This window comes from Elephas maximus, chromosome 1 (assembly GCF_024166365.1).
Source record: "Elephas maximus indicus isolate mEleMax1 chromosome 1, mEleMax1 primary haplotype, whole genome shotgun sequence".
NCBI lineage: Eukaryota > Metazoa > Chordata > Mammalia > Proboscidea > Elephantidae > Elephas > Elephas maximus.
The window spans coordinates 239,765,566-239,779,220 of NC_064819.1; the positions used below are offsets into that span (position 1 = coordinate 239,765,566).

At 42.8% G+C, this 13,655-nt stretch overlaps 1 protein-coding gene across 4 annotated transcripts in view; it reads left to right on the forward strand.

Moving 5' to 3' along the window:
* Positions 1–10,079, forward strand: part of CCR6 (C-C motif chemokine receptor 6) — a 45,333-nt gene extending 35,254 nt beyond the window's left edge. For all 4 annotated transcript variants that reach the window (XM_049905381.1, XM_049905402.1, XM_049905392.1 and 1 more), the window contains 2 exons: positions 6,675–6,783; positions 6,884–10,079. In XM_049905381.1, the coding sequence (XP_049761338.1) occupies positions 6,706–6,783; positions 6,884–7,990 (1,185 nt within the window). In that variant the 5' untranslated portion in view covers positions 6,675–6,705 and the 3' untranslated portion in view covers positions 7,991–10,079. The remainder of the gene's footprint in view (positions 1–6,674; positions 6,784–6,883) is intronic.
* The last annotated feature ends 3,576 nt before the right edge of the window (positions 10,080–13,655 follow it).

The window sequence follows — 13,655 nt, forward strand, 5'->3', positions numbered from 1 at the left end:
GTCCTTCAATTTTGTTCTCTTTTTCAAAATTATTTTTGCTATTCTAAGTTCCTAAAATTTCCATATAAATTTTAAAATAAACTTGTTAATTTCTACAAAAAACCTTGTCGGAATTTTGATTTAGATTACATTGTATCTGTAGATCAATTTGGGGAGAACTGATATCTTAACAATATTGAATCTCTTCATCTTGAACCTGGTATCTTTGCATCTAGATCTTCTTTAATTTCTCCCAGTAAGGTTTTGTAATTTTCAGTTTATAAATCTTGCACATATCTTGCTTGATGTGTCCATAAATATTTCATGTTTTTTGATGCTATTGTAATTTTTTTTTTTAGTGTCAGTTTCCAATGATTTGTTGCTAGCGTGTAGAACTGCAGTTGATTTGTGTGTGTTGTTGTTAGTTGCATTGAGTTGGGTCTGATTCATGGTGATCTCATATATAACAGAATGAAACTTCGCCCAGTTCCGTGCCATCTGCATGGTTATTGTGTGTTGGAGACCGTTGTTGAGGTTCAGTGTCGACCCATCTCACTGAGGTTTTCCCTAGTGGTCATCGACCGTCCACTTCACTAAACACGATGTCCTTCTCTAGTGGCTGGTCTTTCCTAGTGACACGTCCAAAGGAAGTGAGCTGAAATCTCACCAGTCTTGCTTCTAATGAGCATTCTGGTTGTATTTCTTTGAAGACTGATTTGTTCATTCTTCTGGCAGTCCATGGTATTTTCAATATTCTTTGCCAATGCCACAATTTGAACTCATTGATTCTTCTTCTGTCTTCCTTTCTCTTTGTTCAGTTTTCACATGCACTTGAGGCAACTGAAGAAAGCATGGCTTGGGTCAGACACGCCAGTCATCAAAGTGACATCGTTGCCTTTTAAAACTTTAAAGAGATCTTTTATAGCAAATTTGCCCAATGCAATATGTTGTTTGATCTCTTGACTGCTGCTTCCATGGACAACTTGTGTACACTGACCTCATATCCTTCAATCTTGCTAAATCCTAATAGCTTTGTTTGTAGATTATTTGGGATTTTTGACATAGATGGTCATGTCTTCTATGAATAAAGACATATGCGTTTCTTTCTAATCTTATCGCCTTTATTTCTTTGCTTGCTTTGTTGCAATGGCTAGGCCCTCCAGTACACTATTTAAAAAAGCGGTGCAAGTGGGTGTTGTCTTAAGAAGTATTGAGTTTTTCATTATTAAACATGAGAAGACAGCTGTAAGTTTTCATAGATGCACTTTAGCATGTTGAAAAAGCTCCTATTATTCCAAGTTCGCCGAGAAATTTTAATGCTGAATTTGTCAAATGCTTTTTCTGCTTCTATCAAGATAATATAAATTATTCTTACATTTGTAGTATTGATATAATAAACTCAAAAACAACCAAACCCGTTGCTTTCGAGTCAATTCCAACTCATAGTGACCTTACAGGACAGAGTAGAACTGCCCCATTGGGTTTCCAAGGAGCACCAAGTGGATTTGAACCTCTGACCTTTTGGTAAGCAGCGAGCTCTTATCCACTGTGCCACCAGGGCTCCACTGATATATGTATAAACCAAACCCATTGCCTTTGAGTCAGTTCTGACTCATAGCAACCCTATAGGACAAAGTAGAACTGTCCCATAGGGTTTCCAAGGAGCAGCTGGTGGATTTGAACTGCTGACATTTGGTTAGCAGCTGAACGCTTAACCACAGCGCCACCAAGGTTCCATTGATATAATAGTATATATTATGCATTTACATTTAATATGTTGTTGTTGTTAGGTGCCTTCGAGTTAGTTCTGACTCATAGGGACCCCATGCACAACAGAATGAAACACTGCCAGGTCCTGCCCCATCCTTATAATCCTTGTTATGCTTGAGCCCGTTGTTGCAGCCACTGTGTCAGTCCACCTCATTGAGGGTCTTCCTCTTTTCCGCCGACCCTCTACCTTACCAAGCATGATGTCCTTCTCCAGGGACTGATCCCCCCTGACAACACGTCCAAAGTATGTAAGACGTGGTCTCACCATCCGTGCTTCTAAGGAGCATTCTGGTTGTACTTCTTCTAAGACAGATTTGTTCGTTCTTTTGGCAGTCCATGGTATAGTCAATATTCTTCACCAGCACCACAATTCAAAGGTGTCAACTCTTCTTTGGTCTTCCTTATTCATTGTCCAGCTTTCACATGCATATGATGTGATTGAAAATACCATGGCTTGGGTCAGGCACACCTTAGTCTTCAGGGTGACATCTTTGCTCTTCAACACTTTAAAGAGGTCCTTTGCAGCAGATTTACCCAATGCAATGCGTCTTTTGATTTCTTGACTGCTGCCTCCATGGGTGTTGATTGTGGATCCAAGTAAAAGAATCCTTGACAACTTCAATCTTTTCTGTGTTTATCATGATGTTACTTATTTGTCCAGTTGTGAGGATTTTTGTTTTCTTTATGTTGAGGTGTAATCCATACTGAAGGCTGTGGTCTTTGATCTTCATCAGTAAGGGCTTCAAGTCCTCTTCACTTTCAGCAAGCAAGGTTGTGTCATCTGCGTAACGCAGGTTGTTAATGAGTCTTCCTCCAATCCTGACGCCCCGTTCTTCTTCATATAGTCCAGCGTCTCGTATCGTCTCGTATTATTTGCTCAGCATACAGATTGAATAGGCATGGTGAAAGGATACAACCTTGATACACTCTTTCCTGACTTTAAACCAATCAGTGTCCCCTTGTTCTGTCCGAACAACTGCCTCTTGTTCTATGTAAAGGTTCCTCATGAGTACAATCAAGTGTTCTAGAATTCCCACTCTTCGTGTGTGTCATTTTGTCCTACTGTGGGGGCTGCGTGTTGCTGCGATGCTGGAAATTATGCCACCAGTGTTCAGATACCAGCAGGGTCACCCCTGGAGGACAGGTTTCAGCTGAGCTTCCAGACTAAGACAGACTAGGAGGAAGGACCTGGCAGTCTACTTCTGAAAGGATCCAGCTGGTGAAAAACCTTATGAATAGCAGCAGAACATTGTCTGATATAGTGCCAGAAGATGAGCCCCTCAGGTTGGAAGGCACTCAAAAGATGACTGAGGAAGAGCTGCCTCCTCAAAGTAGAGTCGACCTTAATGACGTGGATGGAGTAAAGCTTTCGGGACCTTCATTTGCTAATGGGGCATGACTCAAAATGAGAAGAAACAGCTACAGACACCCATTAATAACTGGAACCTGGAAAGTATGAAGTATGAATCTAGGAATATTGGAAATCATCAAAAATGGAATAGAATTTATAAACATCGATATCCTAGGCATTAGTGAGCTGAAATGGACTGGTATTGGCCATTTTGAATTGGACAATCATATAGTCTACTATGCTGGGAATGACAACTTGAAGAGGAATGGCATTGCGTTTATTGTCAAAAAGAACATTTCAAGATCTATCCTGAAGTACAACGCTGTCAGCGGTAGGATAATATCCATACACCTACAAGGAAGACCAGTTAATACTATTATTCAAATTTATGTACAAACCACTAAGGCCAAAGATGAAGAAACTGAAGTTTTTACCAGCTTCTACAGTCTGAAATTGATCGAACCCACAATCAGGGTGCATTGATAATTACTGGTGGCATTTAATATACAATATATAAAATATAAAATATAATATATAAATGTTTACATTTGATATGATATTAAATACAGTAAAGTCTGTGAGAGCTGGAACTTGATGGGACTGCCTTGTTTTTCCAGGTCTCGCAAGTTTTCTGCCATTGACATGGTGCAGTCTTACCGCTTTCCTATCCTTTCTATTAGTGGAAAATATTTGAATTTTTCTTATCTGACAGATTTCTGCCTTACACAGGTTCTAGCTTTCACAGGTTTTACTGTATATTAAACATAAAATTGTTTATTATGATTTTTCTTCTTTAGTCTATGCCTGGGGGAGTACAGCGATTGCTGTTTGAATGTTGAACCAACCTTCCATTCCCGGGATAAACCCCATTCGGTCATGATATGTTACCGTTTTTATACATTGCTGGATTTAATTTGCTAATGTTTTGTTGAGGATCTTTACATCCATGATCATGAAGGATACTGGTGGGTAGCTTTATGTTTTGTAATGGCCTTGTTTTGTTTTGGTTTCTGAGTAATACTGACCTTGTGAAATGAGGTAGGGACTACTCTCACTGCTTCTGTTTTCTGGAGAGTATTTGTAGAAACGGTTATTATTTCTTCCTTAATGTTTGTTAACATTTCACCACGGAAGCCATCACGCATGAAGATTTCTTTTAGGGAAGGCGTTTTTTTTTTTAAAAAAAAAAAAACAATTAATTTGATTTATGTTTTAGGTATAGGGGTATTTGAGTTATACATTTCTTTTTTTTGAGCCCTGTGGTTAAAGCGCTCAGCTGCTAACCAAAAGTTAACAGTTTGAACCTACCAGCTGCTCGGCGGGAGAAAAATGTGGCAGTCTGCTTCTGTAAAGATTTATGACCTTGGAAACCCTGTGGGGAAGTTCTACTCTGTCCTATAGGGTCGCTATAAGTTGAAATCCATTGGACAGCATTTTTTTTTTTTCTTTTTAAGTAGGCTGTAGAAGTTTGGTACTTTCAAGGAATTTATCCATGTATCTAAGCTGTCAAATGTATCATTATATAGTTGTTCTCAGCATTTCCTTTTTTATTTTTCCCCCTTTAATATCTGTAGAATTTGTAGTAAAGTTCTTTCATTTTTGATATTGGGACTTTATATCTTATTTTACCTGCTTAGTCTAGTTCTTTTTAAACAGCTAGCTATGGGCTTCATTGATTTTCTGTATTGTTTTTCAATTTTCTATATTGTTGTTTTCTGTTCTTATCTTTATTATTTCTCCTTTCTGTTTACTTTGAGTGTAATTTGCTCTTATTCTTCTAGTTTCATATGGCAGAAACTTAGGTGATTAACTCGAGAGCTACTTGCTTTTTAACATAAACGTTAATGCCATAAATTTCCCTTTAATCACTGTTTTAGTTGCATCCTGTCAATTCGATATGTTCTTTTCATTTCTATCAGTTGAAAATATTTTCTAATTTTCCTTGTGATTTCTTCTATGACACATTGGTTATTTACAGTGGTTTTATTTAATTTCTAAATATTGGTGGATTTTCCACGTGACTTTCTGTTACTAATTTCTGGTTTAATTCCATTGTGATCAGAGAGCAGATTTAACGTTATTTCAATCCTTCTGAATTTCCTGAGACACGTGCTGTATCCCAGGACAGAGTCTATCTTGATGAATGTTCTGTGTGCACTTAAAGGGAATCATATATTATGTTATTATTGGATGAAATGGTCTATAAATGTCCATTAGATTGGTTCATAATTTATTCATGTTTTCTATATCTTTGCTAATTTTTTTTACACGTTCTATAAATTACTGAGAGAAGAAAGTTGGAATATTCAACTGTATTGTGTATTTATTTCTCCTTGCAGTTTTATCAATTTTTGCTTCATATATTTTGTTGTTGTTGTTGTGTGCCATCGAGTCGATTCCAACTCATAGAGACCTTGTAACACAGAGTAGAACTGCTCAATAGGGTTTCCAAGGAACTGCTAGTGGATTTGAACTGCTGACCTTGTGGCTAGCAGCCTGACCTCTGAATCACTTCGCCCCAAATTTTGGAGCTCTGTTATTAGGTATGTAAGTTCTTAAAAAAAAAAAAGTGCTTATGACCATTTTATTGCCTCATGGTTAGTTGGCAGCGAGGCTCACATTATATGCCTGCCTGTATGATCCTGTCCTATGGCTCATTGGTGCTCTATTCATTTTTTCTGTGTTTCTATTGCTACCTCATCAAGATCACTAATATTTTCTTCTGCAGTGTTTAATCTGGTGTTAATCCCAGTCAGTGTGTTTTTCATTTTGTAACTTTTCTGTGTCTTTTTCCTATCTTTCATCACTTTCCTCATCAGGTTTATGCTCCCTTACCTTCTTGAACACATAAACCTGTAAAACCCATTGCTGTCAAGTCGATGCCGACCCACAGCAACCCTATATGTCAGAGTAGACCTGCCCCACAGAGTTTCCAAGGACCACCTGGTGGATTTGAACTGCCAACCTTTTTGTTAGCAGCTGTAGCGCTTAGCCACTAGGCCACCAGGGCTTCCTCTTGAACACATGGAGCACGTTTATATTAGCTGTTGGAGTATCTTTGTCCTCTAATTCTTCACCTCTGTCATTTTACTGTCTCTCTGTGTACATTATGGGCCATATTTTTCTGTTTCTTTAAATGCCTGGTGAATTTTGTTCAAATGCCAGAAATTGTGAATTATATACATTTTGTATGAAAGTTTTTGTGCGGGTCGAACTCTGTGGTCTTGCTGATATCACTCTTCTGTGTAATTTGCATCGAGGTGGGTAAATTACAGCCAGCCCATTCACTGATGTTCTTGTCTGTGGCCCCTTCTAAGCTTCAGTGGCACAGCTGAGTAGTGTGACTGAGACCATATGGCCTGTAAAGCCTAAAAGGTTTATTCTGTGTCCTTTTACAGAAAATGGTGCTGTTCTAGAAGAGTAAAAAAAAAAAAAAAAAGAAGAGTATTGTATGTTAAATAGCATGTCCGCTCTCTGTGTTCAAGTGGGGTGGAATGCTATGAACTGAATATTCTCTCTCAGAGAAGACTTGTCTTAACTATGGTGTAAATTGCTTTTTTCTTTTTCTTCTTAGATCCACTTCTACAATCCTATTGTCTCTGTTGATGAGGGTTGAACTGTCCTCTCCCCTTTCAATGGCAGGCCCTCACTTTCTGCCCAAAACAACCACCCCAGTGAGTGAGGTAAATATCTATTTTATTTTTGGCCGAGAGTTTAATTTTGGTTAATTGTGACTACCTGAAAATTGCACCGCGGCTAACTCTGTCTTCATTCGCTTTCCAGGAACCAGCAAACTCCAGCAATATCAATGATGATTACTTTGGGTCGACCGATATGGATTACTCGGAGGATGGCTGGGCCTTTCCATGCTCCTTGTGGGAGGTCAGAAAATTCTCCAGTTTATTTGTGCCAATTGCTTATGCCCTGATATGCATCTTTGGCCTATTGGGAAATATTTTAGTGGTGATCACCTTTGCTTTTTATAAGAAAGCCAAGTCTATGACAGATGTCTATCTCTTGAACATGGCCATTGCAGACATACTGTTTGTCCTCACGCTCCCGTTCTGGGCAGTGAATCACGCCAGCGGAACATGGTATTTCAGCAATGTCTTGTGCAAACTGATCAAAGGCATCTATGCTGTCAACTTTAACTGCGGAATGCTGCTCTTGACCTGTATCAGCCTGGACCGGTACGTCGCTATTGTGCAGGCAACCAAGTCATTCAGGCTCCGATCAAAAACGTTAGCGCACAGTAAGGTCATCTGTTTGGTGGTGTGGGTAGCGTCCATCATCATTTCCAGCTCGACCTTCATCTTCAGTCAGAAATACAACATTCAAGGCGTCGACGTCTGTGAGCCCAAGTACCACAATGTCTTGGAGCCCGTCAAGTGGAAATTGCTGATGTTGGTGCTCCAGCTGCTCTTTGGTTTCTTCATCCCATTGATGTTTATGATATTCTGCTACATGTTTATTGTCAAAACCTTAGTGCAAGCCCAGAATTCCAAAAGGCACAAGGCCATCCGTGTGATCATAGCAGTCGTTCTTGTCTTTCTGGTTTGTCAGACCCCCCACAACATGGTGCTTCTTGTGACCGCTGCAACTATGGGCAGCATGGGCCGATCTTGCAGCAGTGAAAAGCTGATTGCCTACACCAAAAATGTCACTGAGGTCCTGGCCTTTCTGCACTGCTGTCTCAACCCCGTGCTGTATGCCTTCATTGGCCAGAAGTTCAGAAACTACTTCCTGAAGATCATGAAGGACCTGTGGTGTATAAGGAGAAAGCCCCAGTCCGCTGGCTTCTCCTGCTCCAGGATGTACTCAGAAGGCGCCGTCTCCAAACAGACCAGCGAGACGGTGGACAACGAGAACGCGTCGTCCTTCACCATGTGATGTTTGTGCAGAACGAAGTGTTCCCTGGCGTGGGTCGTGAATCCTGTTATTAGATGCTACGCAAAAAATAGTCCACAGCCAAATGCATATGGGAAATGGGGAAATTCAACAAGACTAAGCAGATGTGTCTACTGCAGGGCCAGGGACGGAGTGCGGCGAGCTGAAGTGAAGAAGGGTTTCTACAGGCTGGGCCGGGGTGGCTCCATTACGAAGGGTTTCCCAAATTCACCTAAAAAAGAACGCTTTGTTGCTCTAGAGCATCTTACAGGGCTGGTGTTCCACAAAACGGGCTTTGGGAAATGCTGAATTAAGATGAGTTATTTACAAATTTGAAAAGTTCTAGAATCACTCAGGAAGCAGCCACTGACCACAATTACTTGTGGTCCTAGCACAAAATAACAGTACGGTTTGACAAACCCAAACAGGAAAAACAAACAAACAAAGTCCCCCACTTACCTAAATTTTGAAAATAAGGCTGAATGTTTTTGCTCATGAAAATGTTTACCTTTGCCAAATAAAAGCAGCAAAATGGACTGGCTGGAGTCTATCTCATTTTTCTCTGATATACTCAGCAAGCGTGAGATCGTAGAAAGGCAGAAGAGAAACGGACTCCAGGACTCGCAGCGTGGAAATGCCAGGGGAAGGAAGCCAGGCGGCTGAAGGAGCACGGGCAGCGGCCGTCACTGCGGATGAGGGAGTCGAGGCTGTGACGGCCTTCAGACAAACTGCAACCTGCTGGTGCTTCCCGGAGAGATTATTTTCTGTAGGTGGTGACTTGACCATAAAAGTCTGTTAGACAGAAAGTTGTACCAAGGCAGGACCTACAGTGGTCTTGTTCACAGCTGCGCCTGGGTGTCTACCAGAATTTTGGGCATATGGAAGGGGCTTAAGAAATATTTAGCGAATCATAATGAAATTGGAGTTTTTAATGCAGTTTAAAGTGTTACTTTTTTTTTTTTTTTGGCAAATTGAGTAGTTTTTAAAAGAAGAAGAAGGAAGCTTTCTTGGGACTGTATAATAGAGCTGGGGAACCGGGTGTGGCTGAGGTCTCTGGGCTATTAAGGCTTCTAGCTTGTGTGTCCTATAGGGTCGCCATGAGTCGGAATTGACGTGACGGCACTGGATTAGCTTGTGTGTAGCTAGAATAATAGTGACTTCTGATTCTGATTAAAGTGGCTTTACCCAACATCTGAGGTCGGTTATGAAATCACACTTTAACCACTCCAACTCCACAGAACTAAAGTGTTTTTAAAGTGCTGTTTAAATATGTGCACCCAAGGGGGAAAATATCAGGGCTTCTTACAAAAACACAAACACGTATTCCAAAAGTACTGACAGTAATTACAAAAATGCTGACACGTTTCATTCTGACGAATGTGCTATTTGAAGCTTGATGTTGTTCTTGTAAGCTTTAATTACGTCTCCGTGTGAAATTCAAAATTTTGCCTTGAGATCCAAAGTCTGTGTTTTTCAGACCTGGTTTTGGCTTCACGAAATACAGCTGTTTTGTGTGTGGAGAAGGAGCCTCCTTGAATTCAATGTTCAGCCCACAGGGACCTGGGACCACTGCCCAGAGTGTGGCGTTCAAGGGGCCTCCTTCCCCCTTGCAGGCCTGTCAGCATCTGGCTCAGGGATCAGAGTGAGGAAACTCACAGGCCCCCTCAGTGTCTCCAGGTGCACTGATGGGGGCTGTCCGATATGTTTTTCGTTTGAAGATCAGCACAGAAACACCTCGCTTACTGGGCACAGGAGGTGACTGAGTTACAGTGGATGTGACGTGCGAGAGCCAGAACCCCACAGGACTGCCTTGTTTTTCTGGGTCTCGCAAGTTTTCCACCTTTGACAGAGTGCAGTCTTACCACATTTCTAACGATCCTTTTAGTGGAAAATAGTTGCGTTTTCCTTCTCTGACAGGTTTCCGCCATACACAGGTTCTGGCTTTCACAGATTTCACTATGGTGTGTGTAATTTAAATTTTCAGATCCATGAAGTTTATTCTTTAAGCAATAACCCTTTAAAGACGTTGGCCATATGAATAAAGGTATTTCTAAAATGTGCAGCATGCTTTCTTTCTTCTTAGATACAGGACGCTGGGTGCCATCATCTTGCGGCGCTAGTTAGGGACTCAGAACAGGCGCGGGCTATCTGCTCCGTGCTGACCCCTCAGGAGGCACTAAGCTGTGGAGGGGGGGGGCAGACATGACGTGCCAGTGGAAGCGGGGCCCCTGTTCTGCCCGTGCATTTGTGTAAACAGGCCATCCGTGACCCGGGAATCAGGGACCCCTACTGCCCCATTTTTCAGGCAACTAGAACACCACATCTGCTTCCTCAACTCTGCAGGAAGGGAGGGGCTTTACATTGACTGGTCCCCACAAAGTGTAATTGCTCTGATGTACCCCACAGCCTGCTAGTTGCTCTGTGGAGAAGATCTTGTGCCCACTGCCACTGGCCTCAGGGAGTGGATGGATGGTAAAGATCACCCTCAGGTAAAGGAGAGGACAGCTCAGAACCACCTGCTGGGACTGATTTCCACATTTTGTAATTTAGCATGCACAAAGTCTGTTGCAAATTGCCAGACAGCATTCGTACTTTCTTCCTTGCAATACAATTTTTTGTGTGTGCGTCCTATTTAGGTAAATCCATAAGAGAGATAAAGACAAGGATCTATCTTTTCTAACCGTTGGTTTATTTCTCTAACACATTAGAGTCCAGGTAGCCAGTCCAGGACAATGAACAGAATGTTGTTCTCCTTAACTTGAGGCTTCCTCATGGCCCAAGGGGGCTGCTCTGGCTCCCTCCATTACACATGCATCTAGCCAACAGAAAGGAGAAAAAGGGGGAAGCAGACTGCCTCTCCCTTCTCTGTAAGGGCACAGCCTGAAAGCTGTGGACACCATTCCTGCTCTCCTCCCGTTGGTCCTAAATTAGTCACATGGTCACAATAGGTGCATGACAAAATGGGAGATGTAGTATTCAGCTGGGTGGCCATGTGTCCAGATAAAAACTCAGTACTACGGAGGAAAGAAAAATGGCTGCTGGGAAAACAGACTTTCTTTCACTTCAAGAAAGGGGGAAGTTTGTGAATTTTAACCACCAAAACCAGTTGCCATCAAGTCGACTCCAACTCGTGGTAACCCCTGTGTGTCGGAGTAGAACTGTGCTCCACGGGGTTCCTGATGGCTAATTTGTTGGAATCAGATTGCCGGGCCTTTCTTCTGAGCTGCCTCTGGGTAGACTTGAACCTCCAACCTTTCAGTTAGCAGCCAAGCACATTAACCATTTGAGCTCCATAAATTGTAACTAGGTGGTTAAAGCTGCAGGAAAGCACAGAGACCAAGATTTGGTAATAGTTTCAGGAAAGGAACCTGAGAAGAGCCAGGCACTGACGGACGGGAGAGTGGCTGACCGGGCAGAGGGAAGAGGTGGCTGCGCGGCCGCTGGCCTCCAGCCCCAGCCTGGTCCTGTGAGCAGAGGCCTCGCTGGCTGTATTTCACTGATGGCCACCCCAGTACCTGGAACTGCACATCTAAATTTTTAGAGCAATAATATCAGTAGAAAAGTCTTGTTTTCTGAGTCATTTTGAAAGATTTACTGTATTCTTTACTTATTAATGACATTTGAGTCCCCTTTTCTGAACCTACAACTCTTCCCACTGTAGTGAGCAAATGCATTCATTATAACGTTGTAAGGTGGTTTGGCTTCCTCGCTTTTCAAACCCCAAGGCCCGGGGTGGGGATGGGGCGGGTCATGTTACTGTGTGGGGCTTCCGGCTTCCTTTAGCCAGGGTACCGCTGCCCCCTAGTGGATGGAAGCTGCGCTCACAGGTCACAGAAACAGCCTTCCTGACGCCAAAACGCTAAACGACGAGAAAAAAATTAAAGTTAATTAAAAAACCCAAATGTATGAAATTAGTAGGATTTTATACCTATTCTTTTTTTAAAAAAGGTATAAAATCCTTCGAAGTATGAACTTGAATAATCTGACTGCGATATTGCTGCCGCTGCATTTTTTCTTACTGTTGAGACGCCCCGGCGGCGACAGATCCGGTCTGGTTTTGGTTTCAGTGTTCACGTTAAAGCAGAAGGGATCCTAACTTGTTTTATTGTTATTATTGCTATCATTTTTTTGCCACGTGAGTACCGAGATTTTAGTTTTCATGATTTTGCTTGTTCGTTGTTGTGTGTGAATGAACGTACACTGGCATATAAACGTATACGGACACAGATACACATTTTAGCACAATTTTGTAGGACATTGTAACTATTACGGAATAGATTTCAAAAAGGAGAAGAAATGTTAAGTAATCTCTACTCACCAGAATTAAGTGATAAAATTCTAATATGAAGGAAAAACCTCAATTTTCCAGCTTTCTAAATTCTGGGCACGGACTCAAGCGTCTAACAGTTGTGAGGATGGTGCAGGACCAGGCAGTGTTTCGTTCGGTTGTAAACAGGGTCGCTGTGAGTCAGAACCGACTAGATGGCACCTAACAGCGACGGCAAATCCTGGGCGTATCAGAATCTGCTTTGCCCTGTTTGGCAGGACAGCAGAGGAGCAGGAGTGGCCTTTGGGTGGGGGGCATCCCCCTAGAACCTCTGCTGCTCTGGTCCACACAGGGGGTCAGGGAGTGGTCAGTGGTGGGGGTGGTTCTTCTCAGAGACGCCCCGTCAGCACTGCTGACAGCCCCCTCCCTGCTGGAACAACAACTTGGCCTCCTGGGTGTTGAGCCTTCTCACAGGGCTGTCACTGTAATGACAGCCATCTGCAGAGCTTATTCAACGGGTGCCTGTCCAACACCCAGAGCACATGGCTGAGCACCCTACACATACATCGTCCCCCAATGACCCTGCATCCTTGTCTCGTTCCGTTTTATCAGCAGAACATGGCAGAACTGGGAGAGATTTGGCGAGCAGGGCCTCTACAGCTGCCCTTAAGGAAATACGTATGACCCTGTCAGCTATCTCCAAGGCCATTTCATACCCTTTCATTGATTCCTTTCCATCAGCTGTAAGTCATGTATTTGCTGTGGCTGCTGGATGATAGATGCCAGTTGCCACTGAGCTGACTCTGACTGACGGTGACCCCATGTGTATCAGAGAAGAACTGTGTTCCATAGGGTTTCTAATGGTCGATTTTTCAGAAGTAGATCACCAGAGCTTTTTTTTTGAGGCACCTCTGGGTGGACTTGAACCTTTAACCTTTTGGTCAGCAGCTGAATGCATTAACCATTTGCAGCACCAGTGAATCAGTGGCATCAATCGCGCCCACCAAAGCCCAAGACCACCCATCTTCCCGAGTGCCCAGCTGGACCACACGCCCCGGCCTTCTCTGGGATAAATGTGGCTGTGTGGCTAGGCTGCCGCCACCATGCGTGAGTAGAGATGAAACGCACTGCTTCCAGCCGGGCTCAGAGCACTGTCTGGTGAGCGCTCTCCTTGCTCGTTCCAGGTGGCAGATGGAGATGCTTCAGCGTGGCAGTGGGTGGCAATTGTTGAAAACAGCAGAGCCTGCCTTGGCCTGAACCCCTGACCTGTCCACTCACCCAGTATTGTTCCATGAACACGAAATTAACTTCTATTAAGTTTGAGCCAACCTGCATTTCATTTTTCTTGCCGTCAATTAGCCCACCTGAGTGGGTCAGGCATTCTAAGCCTGGGTTCCTCCC